The sequence below is a fragment of the Diceros bicornis genome, chromosome 20, assembly GCF_020826845.1.
Source record: "Diceros bicornis minor isolate mBicDic1 chromosome 20, mDicBic1.mat.cur, whole genome shotgun sequence".
NCBI lineage: Eukaryota > Metazoa > Chordata > Mammalia > Perissodactyla > Rhinocerotidae > Diceros > Diceros bicornis.
The window spans coordinates 28928440-28942236 of record NC_080759.1 but is presented as its reverse complement, the minus strand read 5'-3'; the positions used below and the strand labels follow the sequence as shown (position 1 = coordinate 28942236).

The window sequence follows — 13797 nt, the reverse complement described above, 5'->3', positions numbered from 1 at the left end:
CAAAACCTCCAGTACTATGTTGAGTAGGAGAGGAGACAGTGGGCAATCTGGACTTGTTCCTGTTCTCAGAGGGATGGCTTTCAGTTTTTCACCATTAAGCATGATGTTGACTGTGGGTTTGTCATATATGGCCTTTATTATGTTGAGGTATTTTTTTTTCTATACCCATTTTATTGAGAGTGTTTACCATAAATGGATGTTGGATCTTGTCAAATGCTTTCTCTGCATCCTTTGAGAAATAAAAATATTTTGTCAGTGTGGTGTATCATTTTTGCTGATGTTGAACCCTCCCTGTGTCTCTGGTATAAATCCCACTTGATCATGGTATATGATCCTTTTAATGTATTGCTGTATTTCGTTGGCCTATGTTTTGTTGAGGATTTTTGCATCTATGTTCATCAGCTATTTTGCCTGTAATTTTCGTTCTTTGTGTTGTTCTTGTCTGTTTTTGGTATCAGGGTAATGTTGGCCTCAGAGAATGAGTTAGGAAGCATTCTGTCTTCTTCAATTTTTGGAATAGTTTGAGAAGGATATGTATCAAATCTTCTTTGAATATTTGGTAGAATTCTCCAGAGAAGCCATCTGGTCCTGGACTTTTGTGTTTTGGGAGGTTTTTGATTACTGTTTCAATCTCTTTACTTGTGATTGGTCTATTCAGATTCTCTATTTCTTCTTGATTCAGTTTTGGGAGGTTGTATAAGTGTAAGAATTTATCCATTTCTTCTAGGTTATCCAATGTGTGGGCATATAGTTTTTCATAGTATTCTCTTATAATCCTTTGTATTTATGCAGTATCTATTGTAATTTCTCCTCTTTCATTTCTAATTTTATTTATTTGAGCCTTCTCTTTTTTTCTTAGTGAGTCTGGCTAAGGGTTTGTCAATTTTGTTTATTTTCTCAAAGAACCAGCTCTTAGTTTCATTGATCCTTTCTACTGTTTTTTTTAGTCTCTATTTCATTTATTTCTGCTCTAATTTTTATCATTTCCCTCCTTCTGCTGACTTGGGGTTTCATTTGTTCTTCTTTTTCTAGTTCTGTTAGGTGTGGTTTAAGATTACTTATTTGAGATTTTTCTTGTTTGCTGAGGTGGGCCTATATTGCTAACAAATTTCCCTCTTAGGACAACTTAAACTGCATCCCATAAGAATTGGTATGTTGTATTTTCATTTTCATTTGTCTCCAGGTATTTTTTGATTTCTCCACTGATCCAATAGTTGTTCAGTAGCATGTTGTTTAGTCTTCACATGCTTGTGGATTTCTCAGCTTTTTTCTTGTAGTTGATTTCTAGTTTTATACTGTTGAGGTTTGAAAAGATGTTTGATATGATTTCAATCTTCTTGAATTTATTGAGGCTTGCCTTGTTTCCCAACATATAGTGTATCTTAGAGAATGCTCCATGTGCCCTTGAAAAGAATGTGTATTCTGCTTTTTTTGGAAGGAATTTTCTATATGTATTTATTAAGTCCATCTGATCTAGTGTTTCATTTAAGGCTACTGTCTCCTTGTTGACTTTCTGTCTGGATGGTCTATAGACTGATGTAGGTGGGTTGTTGAGGTCCCCTGCTATTATTGTGTTGCTGTTAATTTCTCCCTTTAGGTATGTTAGTAGTTGCTTTATATACTTTGGTGCTCCTGTGTTAGGTGCATATATATTCATAAGTGTTATTTCCTCTTGGTGGAATGTCCCTTTTATTACCATATAATGCTCCTCTTTGTCTCCCATTGTCTTTTTTATCTTGAAGTCTGCTTTGTCTGATATAAGTATGGCAACACCTGTTTTCTTTGCTTGCCATCTGCTTAGAGTATTGTCTTCCATTCCTTCACTCTGAGCCTATATTTGTCTTTAGAGCTGAGATGTGTTTCCTGGAAGCAGCATATTGTTGGTTCTTGTTTTTTAATCTGTCCAGCCATTCTGTGTCTTTTGATTTGATAATTCAATCTATGTACATTTAGAGTGATTATTGATCTATGAGGACTTAACACTGCCATTTTTTCTCTTGTTTTCTAGTTGTTCTATATTTCCATTTTTTCTTTTCCCTAGTATTTCTGACTGCCATTTCAGTTTGGTGGTTTTCTGTGATGGTTTTTCCAGTTTTCTCTTCATTTATGATTTATGGCTCTATTCTGATTTTTAGTTTAGTAGTTACCATGAGGTTTGTATAAAAAAATCTCATGGAGGAGATAGTCCATTTTCTGATAGCCTCTTATCTCTATCAGCCTAAGCAGATTCCACCCCTTTCCTCTTCCCATTCTGACTTATTGTTGCCACAAATTCTTCTTTTTGTTGCTGTGATTTTGTGACTAAATTGAAGTGTTTGTAGTTATTTTTGATGTTTTCCTTACCTTTATCTTTTACGTTATAATTAAGTGTTTGCTAACCTCTTCTGATAGAGAGCTGAAATTTTCTGATTTTGTCTCTTTATTTCCTTGCTCAAAGTTTAGTAAATCTTTTCCTTTTTGTTTCAGGTAGGAGGGTTTCCTTCATCATTTCTTGTAAAGGAGGTCTGGTGACAATGAACTCCCTCAGCTTTTGCCTGCCTGGGAAAGTCTTTATTTCTCCACAGTATCTGAAGATAGTTTTGCTAGACAGAGTATTCATGGCTGAAAATTTTCATCTTTCAATATTTTGAACATATCATTCCATTCTCTCCTAGCCTGTAAGGTTTCTGCTGAGATATCCGCTGAAGGTCTGATAGGCGCTCCTTTGTAGGTAATTTTCTTTTGTCTTTCTGCCCTTAATATTTTTTCTTTGTCATTGACTTTTGGCAGTTTTACTATTGTATGCTTTGGAGAAGGTCTTCTTGCATTGATGTAATTAGGAATTCTATTGGCTTCATGTACTTGTAAGTCTAGTTCCCTCCCCTGGTTTGGGAAGTTCTCAGTAATTATTTATTTGAAGAAGCTCTCTGATCCTTTCTCTCTTTCTTCTCCCTCTGGAATATGCACCATCTTTATATTGCTTTTTCTAATTGAGTTGGATATTTCTCAAAGAATTTCTTTATTTTTAAAAAATCTTTGTTTTTTCTCCTCCTCTACCTGAAGCATTTCTATATTTCTGTCCTCTAATTCACCAATTCTGTCCTCCATAGCATCAGCTCTATTTTCTTTGGTTTCTAGAGTATTTTTTATCTCATTAATTGTGTTCTTCATATTAAGAATTTCTGTTTGATTTTGTTTAGAGTTTCAATCTCTTTGGTTAAGAATTCCTTTTGCTCCTTAATTTTATTCCTGAGCTCATTGAACCATCTTTCTGAGTTTTCTTGTAACTCATTGAGTTTCTTTATGACAAGTATTTTGGATTCTCTGTCATTCGATTGTAAATTTCTGTGACTTCAGGATTGGTTTCTAGAGACTTGTCATTTTCCTTCTGCTCTGAAGTGTTACTGTAGAGCTTCATGTTGTTTGATGAATTGATCCTTTGCTGGCACGTTTGTGGTAGTATCAGGTCACAGATTACATCTGCCACTGCTGGGGGGGAGCAGGAGATATGTTTTCTGATCCCACTTTGTCTGCTGGAAGTTGTGTGGGTAGGGCTACTCTGAGTTTGCCTGGGCTGGCAACAGCTGCTGTGCAGGTTGTGCTCATGTGGGCAGGGCCTCTGTGCTGGGAGGGTGGGTCAGGCACCATAGGCAGGGCCTCTGTGCTCAGCATGGGACAGGCTGAGCTGCTGCATGCTATGCAGGAGGGGCACCTATGCAGGGGTTGAGCTGCCACTCAGTGGGTCTCGTGGGCTGCAGTGCTCCATGGACAGGGCACCTTCTGAGTAAGTGGGGCACCTTCTTCCCTGTGCTGCACTAGGGGGGAGGGGTGCCCTCATGAAGGCTGTGCCACCACTTTGTGGGCCCTATGGGTTGCTGTGCTCTGTGGGTAGGGGCACCTTCTGATTGGGTGGGGCACCTTCTCACCTGCACTGTGCTCAGTGGGCAGGCACCTTCATGGGGGCTGAGCTGCCACCACTCAGCGTAGAGTGTTCCCACTGATGGGGCTGCTGTGGCATGGTGGGCACTCCCACGGGCCAGGCTGCAACTCTGAAAGTGTTTATGCAGACTAGGCTCTCCAGGCCACCTCTTACAGTTGTGCCAGCCACTGTATGAGGATCTGTGATCTGGCTCACTGCCACTGGGGAGGGAGAGGAGTGCTCACCTAGTTCCACTGCCTCCAGGTGACCTAGTCCTCCCACCTTTAGATGTATAGCTGTGTGGATCCCTCAGATGTCCTGTTGTGCTGTGCAGGGAACTCTCTGCTGGTTAATGAATGCCCATTTAATTGTAACTTAAAGGGGAGAGACTAAAGGAACAATTCATTCTGCCACGATGCTAACATCACTCAAGGAAGGATTTCTTATCTTGTGTTTTTCAGTGGCTCCCAAATTGAAAAAGAAGCCATGGACCACATATATTTATAAAATTGTGTGCTCCACATTTATCTTGCTTTCAGGATAACCACATAATTCAATAAATAAAATCCAGGACATTTTGCCCAGAAGGAATACAAATAAGTGAAAATGTTTTGTTGGATAAATAAAGTTTGACAAAGTAGAGGTAAGAAGCAAACACCATTTCTCAGCCTATGATTGGCAATTTTATACACACACAGACACTCACACATCTTTGTGTGATGAATACCACTGTCCTTCCTTCATGTTGCTCTTGACTCTATCCACCTGTCCTGGTTTTAGGGATACCTGCAATAAATGAGAAAAAAGAGAAATTCCAGGAAATGGTAATTCTCAGACTGCAGCTATATACAAGTGCTCATCAGAAAGTTGCTTTCTGTCAGGGGCCTAGATCAAAGCTCCAGATGAGCTCACAGGTTACTACCAGGTCTGATCGACCATGCATTCTTTAGTTCTATGCTTAGATAATCTGAAGGATAACGGTGGGGTTGTGGACTAAATCAAGTAATAATACAACACTACTAGAAAATCTTTGCTATAATCTCAGAGTCTCTTGAGGGCTCCAGAAGAAGTGCCTGGTCTTGTATTTTATGCTTTAAAACCATGGCCATGCAAGAACAAGTCCAATTAAGCAATTCCCTTGGCTTCTTTCTCTGGAAGCCTATTTCTTTCTTCCCATCTGTGATCTTTGTTCTCCTCTTTTCTGGTAAAACCGCCTCCTTAGAAGGGTCAGCCAAGCCAAACGTCGCTGATTTACCAGCAGAACGCTGGCTCTCACTGTTGGGTTAAAGGACAGGGCACTGAATTGCAAAATAACATGATTCAGAGCCCTTCAAAGCAATGCTAGCTTGTTAAGCAGTCTGTGAACATCATAGAATTTCTATCTTAAAGTAAACATGAGTTGAAAAATAATTACACATGCAAATAATAGTGAGGTAAGCAACAGGAGTGAGACTGAAAGGAATCTGTAATTTCTTCAATAGTACCCGAACACGCTTTTCCTCTGTAACTCTATTCCCTGTGACCCTCAAGAAGTCTTTCTCACTTGGCCTATGTTTGAACCGTAGAGATGAACCACAGAGGGCTGGTGGAGGACTGAATGGGGAGAGAGTCATAATAGTGGCTTGGCAGCAACTCTTTGAGAGCGAACAGTAGTGGTTGGGAGGGATTAATAAGAATAATTGTTGAGGAGAGCAAATAGATCTAAATTTCTCCTGTCACACAGCCTGACTGTGGCTTGTTCTGTATGATACGAGAGAAAGTAAGAAGGCTTCGATGGGCTCTGGCAGTGACTACGAGGCAGCCAGAGCAGGGGTATCAGCTGCTGAGCTGGAATCTTCTGACTAGAGGGGCTGCTTCATCTTCAGCCTCCCAACAAGGGCAGCAACATTCACAGCACCCAGGAACATGGCCACATGGGGGAGAGATAGTCAATTGGCTTTATATACCAATCACTGAGTTTATGTTAATATTTGTGATTCTATTGATAAATTTATTACTAATATTTATATTGCATAGTTAACATTTACTTAACAATGATTCCGTGCCAGGTTTCTAAATGCTTTACATTGTATACATTATATGCATTATATATCCTATACATATATTATTACATTGTATACATTGTATACATTATATGTATTAATGTACAAATTAATAAATACACATACATAAATGTACACATTGTACACATACATGTGTACAATGTATACATTAATACGTTTAATCCTCATAATAGCACCTTGAGGTAGATAATTATTATCCTAATTTTACAGACTTGGAAAGTGAAGGAAGAGAGGTTAAATGATTATCCCAAGTCACAGGGCTAATAAGGGGTAGAGCCAGGATGTAATAAAAGAGTTTTGGAAATTCTTGTCAGGGTGAATCTTTCTAAGATTAGGGTTTAGATAGATAAAGGTTCAGTGGTGATGTGTGTTTCATGTGACTTTTCCACCTAATTTCCATTAATCATGATGAGGAAGGCTCTTTGCCGGATGCTAGGAGGGGTGGAGAGTAGTAGTGGAGCTATATGAAGAAGTATCAGACAAGGTCTTGTGTCAGTGAATTTATACTCCTGTTGAGAAAGTCCTATAGTTCTGTGGTGGCCCAGCCCCAATTCTATTATGACTTCTTGCTCCATGTTCTGAAACTGTCTTGTGCAATACTGTAGATATTAAGATATTAAGATAGCTACGTATAGCTACTTAAATTTAATTAAACTTAAAAATTAAATTCCTCAGATAGACTAGCCACATTTCAAATGCTCAGTTGCTACATGTGGCTGGCGGCTACTGTATTGGTCAGTGCAGATATAGAACATTTCCATCATTGCAGAAAGTTCTATTGGACAGTGCTATTTTCAAGTCATTTGACTTAAAATAATCTGCCAAAAGAGGTCAACGAAACCCATATCTCTTGCCTTTTTTTTCTTGCTCTGTTTCATATATATTATGTTTGGGAATACCTTCTTACTCCACTAAGAATTTAACGAAAGCCATTACGCAGAAAATATACCTATGCAATTATACAGATAAATTTGCATACAACTTTGGTGGGATCATGGACTCATGTAATAGTTACCCTCTATTGCACAGCAAATTACCTCAAAACTTAGGGGCTTACAACAATAAAGATTTATTAGCTCATACAGTTTTGTGGTTCAGAAATTCAGGAGCAGTTTAGCTTAGTGATTCTGGCTCAAGAACTCTCACTAGAATGCGCTAGTGTTCCCAGATCTAGCAAATAAAAATAAAAGATGCTCAGTTACATTTGAATTTTAGATAAACAATAAATAATTCCTTAGTGTAAGTACGTACGTCCCATGCAATAATCAGGACATAATTTCACTAAAAAAATATTCATTGTTCACCTGGAATTCAAATTTAATTGAGCATTTTGTATTTTATCTCATAATCCAGTCAATGTGTCAGCTGAGGCTTCAATCATCTGAAGACTTTAACTGGGGCTCATGGGTCCATTTCCAAGATGGCTCATTTCAACATGCCTAGCAAGTTACGTCTAGTTGTTCATAGGAGGCATCAGTTCTTTGCCACATGGACCTCTTTTTGGGCTGCTTGAACATCTTCATGACATGGCAGCTGGTCCCCCAGAGTGGGTGATTCAAGAGTGTGCAATGTCACTTATGACCTTGCCTTGGAAGTCACACTTTGTTATTTCTGAAAGACTGTATTGCTTGCATAGGTCATTTCTATTCATTGTGGAAGGGAACTGCATGAATACTTGGAGGCAAGAATCATTGGGGGCCATCTTGGAGGCTGGCTCCATCCTCTGGAATTTATACACAGGTTTCATAGAACATAAGCTCCATAGGCTAGGATTTTTCTATTTTCTTCTCATAGTTGTAGCCCGGTGGCTATAACAGTGCCTTGTAAATTGTAGGCAATCAATAAATATTTGTTAAATGAATGAATAAATGGACTCTGTCTGGCCTAAAATCTCTGACCTAAAAGATTCCTTTGGTCTCTAGAAGGTTTTGTAGGAACAAAAGAGTTTGAGGGTGAAGAGATTAGAATATAGGTAACAGGAATTTGTGAAGGGATACATCAATTTAATAATGTTGCTAATGAACTATCATGATGGTGGAGTTGTTAAATGAGTGCCAGGCTTTGTGCTAGAAACTTCTTTTTATATCCATAATTTCATGCATGTAACCTTTCAGGCATGCATTGTGAAAAAGAGCAAAGAGTTATGATTCAGATGCTATAAAGAAGGTTAACATACACACACATGCACACAAGCACACACACATGCACGTGCACGCACACACAATTCAACGGGAGATGCCCTGGGATAAAAATGGAAAGGAAACCATGAGATTTACTAGAATGTCAGAAAGGGACTTCTACAGAAAGGTACTTGGCATAGTCTTGACATGTAAATTACAACCTGAGAAAGAATAGACAGGTTAAAGTTTATCATAAGACTGTTTTTCAGAAAGAAAAGAGTGTGGGTAGTAATTCAAAGCTGGCAAAGATATGAGAGGAAAGGGCTCTGTGTGGAAAACAGCAGTGGCCCTCTTCTTAATAGCAGCACAATTGTTTCACGTTCTGTCATTTTTTGATATCTGCTGGCATTTAAGCTTCCCAAGATAGAGGGTTAACCTGTGCAAAGCCAGGTGGCTATAACCACTCAAACTGCAGGTTATCCCTCAAGTGAATTTGTGGAGGTTACTTTTTACTAATGGAAGCCCTGACGGACACCCTGGAGGGTAAGGAATACACCACCACTTCAAGATCCCCATCCTAGGCACCATCTCTTTCCTCAAGATGCTGCAAGTTTGTGAGTTTTCAGAAAGAAGACAAGAGTCAGTTATAGAAAAAGCCTAGCAGTTTATTTGCTGATGGTTTACAGAGGGACACTTATTTCTTTACATCTTCTCAGGAGGGTCTGCAAGGCAGCTTCAGCTGCTCTCTGGACACTGACACAGGGATCTTGCCGAAGTGCTTGGAGCCCTGAAATGGAAAGAATAGCAAAGTTCAGTGAATGAAGAAAACCAAGGCCCAAGCTACGCAGCCCTGTGAAGCTCCCCACTGAGGGTCAGCCCCACGTGGGCCTCAGGCTCCCATCATCACATTTTATTTTTGTGAGGAAGATCAGCCCTGAGCTAACATCTGTCGCCAATCCTCCTCTATTGCTGAGGAAGATTGGCCCTGGCCTAACATCTGTGCCCATCTTCCTCTACTTTATATGGGACACCGCCACAGCATGGCTTGACAAGTGGTGTGTCGGTTGGCGCCCGGGATCCGAACCTGCAAACCCCAGGGCCGCGAAGCAGAGCACACGAACTTAACAGCTACGCCACCGGGCTGGCCCCCGCATCCTCACATTTTACTCCAGCATGTAGGATTCTGGAGCTGAGAGTTGAGAGTCTATTTTAACACTGAAATAAGGGAAGAGAATATCCTGACGTTGTGATCAGTTGGTTTACAGATAATTGGAAAATCGTAGTCTGTTGGCAATGATGCTCTCAGAGGAGTAGAGCTGGGGGTGGCTTTATACCCTGCAGAATTTCCAGTATTTAGGGAGCATCAGAGACACTAAAGGGATACTACGATTTTCAATTTCTCGGCTAACATGGAACTTGGAGCAGCATTAGGTTCTCTTTCTCTAAGAATATAACAATACGCTGCGCAGAAACTAGGGTTGGTACTCACGTGTGGTCAGTTGTTCTCTGTCTAATAACTCCACATATTGGATGGTCAAATTGAGAACAATGGCATCTAAAGTCAACAGGAGAAAAAGGTACTAATTTCATTATAGGGGAAGAGGCAGTAAAAAGTGAGTCAGGTCAGACTCTGCACTTCTTCAGAAGTTAAATGGTCTAGCTAGTGAATGAGCAAACTATATGACTCCCTTTGCACCCCCAGGATGATGCGAGGGTGATGTCTACTGGGTCTTGGGTGCCATGTCTGGAAGTGCTCGTTCACCCAACATTTATTTGGCAAAGCTCCCACAGTGTTCTCTCAGGGGGTAACAGTTGTTGTCAGGGTTTCAAAGGCGTGTAAGATATGGTCCCTGTCTTCTAAAAGTTTACAATGTAGTTGGGGGGATCATATTCATGATCCAATAAGAAATCCTCAGGTTTTAACTCACTCTGAAAGGTGGCCGAGTGAGTGGGCCTGTTCACTGTGGGCTGGATAATGGAACAGGCTTCATGATAAGGCTTAGAATTTCATAATAGAAGGATCCTCAGAGATTCACTTACTTTCCTCTTTTATTTTATAGATCAGACAAAGAGGCAACACGGAGATGTTAAGTGAATTGTCCAGAATCACACAGCAGAGCCAAGGTCTGCTGGACTCCATACCAACACACTTTCTACTTGTACCGTGTTGCTGGTAAAGCTCTCAGCTGGAACTGAGCTGAGAAGGTTTATTATAATTTACGTTAAGGGATGATGCAAAGGAAAACATTTAGGCAGGGGCAGCAGGCTTGGAGCAAAGGCTTGAGGAAAAGGAGTGACGACTTGGAACCAGAAAAAGCATGGAGGGCCCAGTAGGGAGAAGGGTCTGATGGGAGGAGAGTAAGTGTTGGGGAGTCAGAAGGTGTTATAAGTTTTCATTTGTAAAAAAGAAAGAGGGTTTCTTTGAGGGAAGATGTTGCAAGACATAAAAGGAACTTCCTTCTGGCCTTAGATTTATTTTTTGGTCATCCAGTCATACCAGTGTTCACAGTGGAGTAGCTTCCAGTCCAAGCAAAACTTGATGGAGAAGAGCAGACGTATCTGAGTAGGGAACGTAGACGTGCCCTCACCTGTGAGTTTGATGGCTGCACTCCTGATCATCTCCCAGCTGCTGCTGAAGAAGGGAAATGAGTGTGTGTGGAGGATCCACAGGATTTCCTGGTTTTTCTTTGCCTAGAAGAGAGGCGTGTTACAAAGAGGGCAACTGGAAGGTGACGCTTTATGAAACTCAGCCCTACACGTCCTAAGAAGGGAAATATAAAAGCCAGTCAACATTCACCCAGCCATTAATTATTCTTTTGGAAGATGCTTTATGGCTATTTCGACCTAAGTTTAATCAGAAAGGTACTGGGGCTTACAGCACTGATCAACAGATGTGTTTCAGGAATCTAGGAGAACGGATCCCAGTCAGGACTTGGCATGTGGCAGGATACTAAGGATCATTGCTATCCTTCTAAGGCAGTTCCGGCTCTGGCCAGAGATCCCTTGCTACAATGTTCGTCCTTTCCGGGATTTGCCTGGACTCTCGTCTGCATTTTTGCAGGCAGCATTTACCGCACACTCACCAGTTTCACGCAGAATTGTCTATAGAAATCCCTGGCCCTTGGCAGATCCTGACCATCAAGGAGATGATCTAATACCCCATAGAGTTCCTGGAGGCCCAGAAAAGGAATGCAGATGATCAGGACATCACGACAAGCCTGAAAAACAGAGTTTTCGGAGTCACAGTCCAGACTGCTGCATCCCTTTCCAGAAGGGGAGAAATGCTGACTGGTGTTGAGAGGAGCAGTGAAGGTCAGTGATGTGAGGGGCTTTCCAGTCAATGCTGCTGGCACCGTCCCAGTTGCAGGGATGGAAGAACAAACTCAGGAAGAGACGGCAAGAAAGAACCTGGGCTTACAGAAACGGTCTTCAGCTTCAACTGAGAGTGGTGGTCTCAGATCTGGCTTCTAGTGCATCTAGACCAGGTCTCCTGGCACCTCGAGGTGATGGGGAAAGGGCGCGGTGCAGGTGTCTGTGCAAGGGCCACTTACAGTTCCAATCTTGGGATTGGGATCCCAGAGGTGGAGAAGGAATGAAATCATGCTCTTTTTTATTTCTTCAGCAAAAAAAATCCTCCACCTTCTTCCTGTTAGGGATGCCAGATTCTCAAATAAGAAGATGGCGGTCAGTCTCACATCATCCTGTTCCTGTGGTGACAGATGCACGTCTTGGGTGAGGCCCTTCACAGGCCCTCACCTCCACCCCGACCTGCCCATTTCAGCAAACAAAGACTGGCACCCAGGCACGGGTGGGTGCACTCTTGTCATAGCCGCTGTGTGTTTCAAGAATGTTCTTCCTTTCTCAGCAGCCCTCTACCCCCACTGTAAGAGCTTACATGACCATGGGTCTGGGGTTTAAGTGACACCATATTGCCGGAGACTTGGTTTCTGCCTTTGAGTAGCTTATGGGGAAACATGACCACAGGAATGATAAACAAAGAGTGCTGGCAGCATAAGGCCAGGGAATGTCTTGCTTATTTTGTATTTTACACAAATTAGCCTGATTGCATCATTGACCTAGAGTTATGGAGCCTCTAATCTAAATTGCCCAATGCCTAGGACTCTTCTCCAAGATCCTAAAAAGCTTTCTAAAGGGATTACAGGCAGCTCAGAAATTTGGGCCTTGGGTCTCAGAGAGAGAGAAGATAAACAAACAACCTAACCACACTCTTGTGTATGTGAAGTTCTGGAACTTTCTTGCTTGCTGTCCAGGATGGTCAGCAATGATTTTAAGAACCAAAGGGTAAGGTGGTAGAAAGAAAGATGGCCTTCTATTATCTCAGATACTTTGCTGATGTGGTTTAGAGTTATAACAAACTCTGATGAATTTTCCGGAGTTTTTTTTTTTTTAAGATCTAGAAAACCAGTTTAAAATACCCGTATGAAGCCAGAAGGGTGAAGGGAAAAGTCGTCCTGACTAACAGAATATCATTTAGATTAGCAATAAACAAGGGCCAACAAAAAGCATTCCCATGAATGTGAGGGGGAGAAGAGATAGGACTTAATTTTGATGGCAAAATAAATGTATAAGAAATGAGCACATAAACAAAAATGCCACAAAAAAGGAAGTTAATAAAGATCTTCCAGAAAAAATAAAGATGGCTTGTTGGGAAAAGCCCAGAAAAGTTAAATGAATACATGAGATGTGACCTCCTATAATGGAAATGGAAGTAGAAACGTTCTTTCAATGTACTAGGAATGAGGTCAGGATATCGGTTTTTTTTTTTTTTTTTTTTTTTTTTTGTGAGGAAGATCAGCCCTGTGCTAACATCTGCCAATTCTCCTCTTTTTTTGCTGAGGAAGACTGGGCCTGGGATAACATCTGTGCCCATCTTCCTCCACTTTATATGGGACGCCGCCACAGCATGGCTTGCTAAGCGGTGCGACAGTCCGTGCCCGGGATCCGAACTGGTGAACCCTGGGCTGCCACAGCGAAGGGCGTGCACTTAACCACTTGCGTCACTGGGCAGGCCCCCAGGATACATTTTTAAAAGGTCTCTTTTTAGAAAAAGAAAGCAAATCAATAACAAAGCACCCAAAACGTAGAGAGGTATTTACTTTTTAAAAAATCTTTTAAATTTTCCAAAATCAATGACTTAATGATAGGTCAAGGAAGAATCAACCAAGTGGGATGGTGAAAAAGCAGAAAAGAGAAGTGGCAAAAGTGTTTTGGGTGACGGGAGAGATATTAGAGTTCAATGTCCTTGTTTTGAGTGGAGAAAATGGAATCAGAGAGAGTAAGGTGATTGTTCAGGGTCACAGCGTGAGAAATGACAGCGGCGAGCAAGGCCTGGAGCATGGGACAGCCGCCATATTTTCAGTTCTACTATTTCATCAAAGTGCTGGCATGTTTTGAGAATTCCAAGAAAGTAGTTAAATATTGAAAAAAAACAGGGGGAAATTTGGATATTACAGAGTTGTATGATTAATCTACAAAAAAACTATACGGGCAGAGTATCATAAAATATAATTAAACATATTTGCAGAAAGAGAGCATTACTAGAGAATAAATAGCATGTCATCACTAAGACCCACGTTTTTATCAAACTTTACTTTTATGCAAATATGATGAAATTGATCAAATTTTACTTTTATGCAAATATGATGAAATTGATGCCTACTAGGAATGAGAAAGGTCTAACCCGGCAACCTGCAAG

The 13797-nt window shown here is 40.9% G+C and overlaps 1 protein-coding gene across 1 annotated transcript in view; it reads right to left on the bottom strand.

The window, feature by feature from the left end:
- Window positions 1-8742: 8742 nt before the first annotated feature.
- The window catches only part of MROH2B (maestro heat like repeat family member 2B), a 57120-nt gene continuing 52065 nt past the window's right edge, over window positions 8743-13797 (bottom strand). The window contains exons 38-42 of the mRNA XM_058564166.1: window positions 11633-11788; window positions 11165-11299; window positions 10670-10772; window positions 9571-9636; window positions 8743-8868 (exon numbers count right to left, since the gene is read on the bottom strand). Of these exons, the coding sequence (XP_058420149.1) occupies window positions 8762-8868; window positions 9571-9636; window positions 10670-10772; window positions 11165-11299; window positions 11633-11788 (567 nt within the window). The 3' untranslated portion in view covers window positions 8743-8761. The remainder of the gene's footprint in view (window positions 8869-9570; window positions 9637-10669; window positions 10773-11164; window positions 11300-11632; window positions 11789-13797) is intronic.